Genomic DNA, 4,953 nt, shown 5'->3' on the forward strand with positions numbered 1-4,953 from the left:
GTGAGTTCAAGCCCTGTATTGGGCCCCACAGTAAGAAGGGAGCCTACTTTTTAAAAAAATTTAAAAATAAAAAAATAAAAGTGCTGGTCCCCAACTCACTCCCTGATTTTGAGAGCCCTGACTTACGAGACCCTGGAGGGAGACAGAGTTAACCTTCTCTTCTTTTGTCTTTCTCCTCATCTTCTTCCCACGTTGGAGAGTAAATGTCATGAGAACTTAGGAGATGGAATTAGCCCATGGCAGGACAAAGGACTAAATGCTTTGCCTTATTCTAGGATTTACAAGATTTTAAGAATAAAATGCAAAGACAGCATTTGGGTTTGAGTAGCTTCCATGTGCTTCTCACCCACAGCAGCACTGTTTTCGAGGATCTAGAGATAAGGGTTGGGAAGTCATGATCGAGCAAGCACGTGCCACAGCCCAGCACACGGAAGCACCCGCTCCGCCTGTCCCGGGCCACGGCTGGGGACACGTATGGTGGCCATTCTTACATTCAGAGCAGAACTAACAGAAATTGGCCTGTGGACGTCTGGAGGCGAGGCAGGAGCCTAGCTGATGTTTTGGTGGATTTCAGGTCTTCCTTTTGGCTGCAGACTTCCTTCTCTTCCTGCTGTTTGTAAACATCCAGCTTGAACATGAGTCAAGGTCTGAACTCATCCCTCACAGATGCACAGACTTTCTTGTCTGTCCCTCCGATGTTACCATTTCCTGGAGAATGGTATTTTTATCTTGAAAACAGAATGAGTCGCTCTCGTGGGCTGGCACCGCATTGGCCCCCGTGGGCAGAGCGCCCGCCACGCTGCCCAGCGCTCTGCCTCCCTCACCAGCCGGCCCCAGTGCACTGCCCCGATCCATGCTAAGCCACTTTCTCTCCCATTTTCTGTTCTAGCCGCTCTGTTCATTTATTTTTTTTCCGTGGGTTATAAGGAGAAAAGAATCAAAGGACTTCAGTTGAGCGCCTTAGATGTAGTGGATTTTAGCTGGAAAATCTGATTTGGGGGCTGTGAAAATATCAAGGGATCTGGTAACATGAATTTTCCCCATGAAAAACAAAGGGTTTTCCTAGGCACTGCCAAGGAGGAGAAATACTAGCATCCGAGATGGCCTATTCGAGTCTGGACATAGAAGCACAGATACAGTTTACAGAAGGAGGGGGAAGAAAACGAAATAGACATGTTAACAGTAGAAACACAAACAAATCAGGAAGGTATGGTCACGTTCCAGCTGCCGTGGTTTTGGGTGTGACAGCTGACAAAGAATCGTGCTTTCGGTGCGTTTGGTCATTGGCATTTCAAAGCAAAACTCACGCGTCATTGAACCAGAGCAACGTTCAAGTTGGACATGGAAATGCACAGAAAAACTGCACGGAAACTTGACTGGACGCCTGTACGTGTATCTTCCGATCAGAAAAAGTACCGTAAATACCATGTGGAAAATTATAATGATGCCACTTAGTGCCTTTAGTCTACTTTATTCTTTACTTTTCCCTAGCTGGCTTGTTGGAACGTGAAATCTGGTTAGCATACACATCATTCAATGTTTTAAGCTAAAAAGATTTAGTAGGTTGTTAGCCAGAGCTCAGAGAGAGAACTGGATATTCTCAGAAGAACTTTAAACACACTGTTAAGGAGCACGCATCACAGAAACAACATCGGAGACCCGAGAAGCCAACGGGAGCCCTTGGGGACTGACCAGGCACCCGTCTGCGGGCACGCACTGTTAAATGACACCCTCCCCACCCACTCCCTGTGGTTGCAAGGTTAGCAGTTCACAAGGATATAGGGGGTGAGTATCTGGTCACTAGTAGTCTGCGTTGAATTCACCGTATCTTCTGTTTTCGCCGTCTGAGGCTCAAGTGGAAATGACAGATCACACTCACGGGCCCCGGAGGCCAGGCTAAGATTGAGGATGGGTGGGGAAGACAGTCCATCTCTGGAGTCTGAAAGACGACAACGATGAATGACCCCGCAAATGAGAACAGACGCCCGGTCATAAAACCCAGAGATGCTGATTAATTCTGTCTCCACCGGACGCCAGGATCCAGCAGGGCTGGCGACCATGACACCACCGCGCCTCCCTCTGCCGCGGGTCCTGGACACGCTCACGGCTTCTGACTGCACACGTGAAGTGGGGACTGCTGCCCGGGGGGGGTCTCTGGAGGAGTCTTGCCCATTCCTCGGCTGTTCCATTAATCACTCCGTAGTAAGACCAATGAAACAATCAACCAGAGACTACAGGCTTGATGGAAAATCACTCTCCTTTTGGAAATTATGACCCCTAGTCACACTGCAACGGCGTCCCGTGATGGATAGAAGCTGAAGTAAGCTCCCAACAGATTTATGGGGGCCGGCTGCTTCTGAATAACGGCCCACACTTCCCAGTGCAACAGAGCAGCAGGGTGGCGCGGTTCCTCTGTGACGCGGGGAACAGCCCTGCTGCTGGCCCTGAGGCTGACAGATGCACTTGGAAACTTGTTTCTAATAAAATGCTTGGACGTCTTCTTTTTCCAAGGGAACATAACATCAACACACAGTAGGCGGTGGGGGTTTCTGTGTGATGTTTCTGGAGAGAAAATAGGCTTGGGGGTCTGCATGTTGGCTGCAGACGGGGCCTGTGGTTTGCATTTCCAGCTCCTCTCTCAAGTTTACGTCAGACCCCCTTCCCCGCCCCCGACAGTACCCTTGCACCGTGGACTCTCGAGAGAAGCAGTATGTGGGTTAAAACAGATGAGTTCTTAAACTTCCCAGTGCGTTTGGTGAGTCAGTGTTAGCTGTTCGCACACCTTCAGCAGAATTACCGGCCTGTAAGGCCATGATAGTCCCCAAGAGCATACACTTATGGGCCTCATGGGTAGACAAAAAACTGTCTGTATTTAAAGATACTGTGCAACAAAATTTTGTTTAAACGTTGTGACTGTGCTTAGATCATACCATGTACGGAAACTACGAGGGCTAGACTCTGTTGCCCCCACTGTGTGTAGGGAAAAGGACACCTGCATAGCATTGCTGATGGGCATGCTCATTGATGCTGCCTTTCCAGGAGACATTAAGCTTGATGCACAAGGGCTCCGATGAAATTAATAAGATTAAATTTATAAGATTTCAGGATATAATGTCAGAAGCCAATTATTTTTGTATACTAGCAACAAACCAAAAATAAAATTAAAAAAAAACTTAGAGTGGCATCAAAAATAAAATCCTTAAGAATAATTTTCTTTTTTAAAGATTTTACTTATTTTACACAGAGAGAGAGAACAAGCAGGGGGAGCAGCAGAGGGAGAGGGAGAAGCAGGCTCCCCGCTGAGCAGGGAGCCCAACGCGGGACTCGATCCCAGGATCCTGGGATCATGACCTGAGCCGAAGGCAGATACTTAACTGACTGAGCCACCCAGGCACCCCAAGAATTTTCTTTTTAAAAAGACAAGGACCTGTAAAAATCACTATGAAGGTACATGAGACTTAAAAAAGTGGACGAATAGATCAAGTTCATGGACTTTAAGACAAATTATTTTTAGGATATCCATTCTCCCTAAATCAACCTATGGATCAATGCAATGGGATTTTACTAGAGATTGACGAGGTGAGTGGAAAAGCATACGGATACGCAAAAAACCTAGATTAGCTGAAACAACTGTTAAGCAGAGTTGCTGACTCACACTACCTGATTTCTTGACATTCTATAAACCTGCGGCGAGAAGACAACGCGACGTCAGCATAAGGGAAGACGTGCAGATCCACGGACACTCACGCACGGTGAACCGATTTTCCACAGAGTGAGTCAGTGAAGAAAGAAGAACATTTTCGAAGAATGATACTAGCACAACGTTCAGAAAGAAAGGAATTTTGATCCCTACCTCATATCACAGGCGAAAATGAATTTCAGCTGGGTTATAATCTGAATGAAAGAGCTAAAACACGAACACTTCTGGAGGGAAAGAAATAGGGGAAATATTTCTGTGAACTCGGAGCAGGCAAGGGTTTCTTGATCAGCGCCCAGACAGTGCTAACCATTAACGAAAAATGGATCCACTAGAAGAAAATGGAAAGCTAAACCAGAGGAAACAGGAGAAAATATTCTCATGTATGCACGTATCTCACAGAAGACTTGAAGCCAGAATGTTTTAAAAATCCTCCAAACCGCCTCTTCCTCTCATTCTCCCAAGGAAGACGACACTCATGCCGTTTCAGGGAACAGAAGCCCCAGGTGTGTCCTGACCCCAGTTCCTGTGCCTCCCTTCCCTTGTTCCCTCTGACCTGAAGAACCTCTTCTCCAAAACCACGTGAGCACCCCATGTACCTGACACCACTGGACAGGACGCGCCCTGGTCAAAATCTCGCGAGAGGATTCATCTCTTACCTGAACGGTGAAGGAAGGTGTTCCAGTTAAAGGCGGCACTTGGTACTGTCATGACTCCTGGGTCGAAGGAAAGAGAGAGAGTCCACGTTGATGAGATGGAACCAGCGAGCTTGTGTCGACGTTCTCGAAGTTCTGAGTGCCTTGTGAGCACATGTTCTACCCTCTCGCACGGGAGGTTCGAAGGGAGCCCAGGGGTCCCCATCGAGGAAAGGTGCGCCCCTTTCGACCTTGCCATCCATCACGGGGCGGGACAGCCGCCAGGTGGTGGGAAACGCGAGTCTCTAACGAAGGCCTGGAAGCAACAGGCATCTACACCACAGCCGCACGTACGAATTACCTCTCCGTTTCAAGTTCCTAATCCCAGCCCTCTCCACACCACACACGACTGCCTGCTCTCCGCGCCATCTCCTCGAACGGATGTAAGTTTAAAATTCTCTTGAACTGGGCATTTTAAGATGTAGGAAATTCAGGGGCAACACTGAACAGCTTATCCTGATAACAGGAAGCATCTGAAGTTTTAGGACACGTAAATTAAGTCATTTAACCCTCTCTGCAATCTGTGAGAGCATCACCTGCACTGAACAACACAGATGACTC

The 4,953-nt window shown here is 47.7% G+C and overlaps 1 protein-coding gene across 10 annotated transcripts in view; it reads right to left on the reverse strand.

The window, feature by feature from the left end:
• Positions 1-4,953, reverse strand: part of GLT1D1 (glycosyltransferase 1 domain containing 1) — a 95,142-nt gene that overhangs the window by 42,608 nt on the left and 47,581 nt on the right. For all 10 annotated transcript variants that reach the window (XM_034638761.1, XM_034638762.1, XM_034638760.1 and 7 more), the window contains one exon: positions 4,357-4,413. In XM_034638761.1, the coding sequence (XP_034494652.1) occupies positions 4,357-4,413 (57 nt within the window). The remainder of the gene's footprint in view (positions 1-4,356; positions 4,414-4,953) is intronic.

The sequence above is a fragment of the Ailuropoda melanoleuca genome, chromosome 12 (assembly GCF_002007445.2).
Source record: "Ailuropoda melanoleuca isolate Jingjing chromosome 12, ASM200744v2, whole genome shotgun sequence".
NCBI lineage: Eukaryota > Metazoa > Chordata > Mammalia > Carnivora > Ursidae > Ailuropoda > Ailuropoda melanoleuca.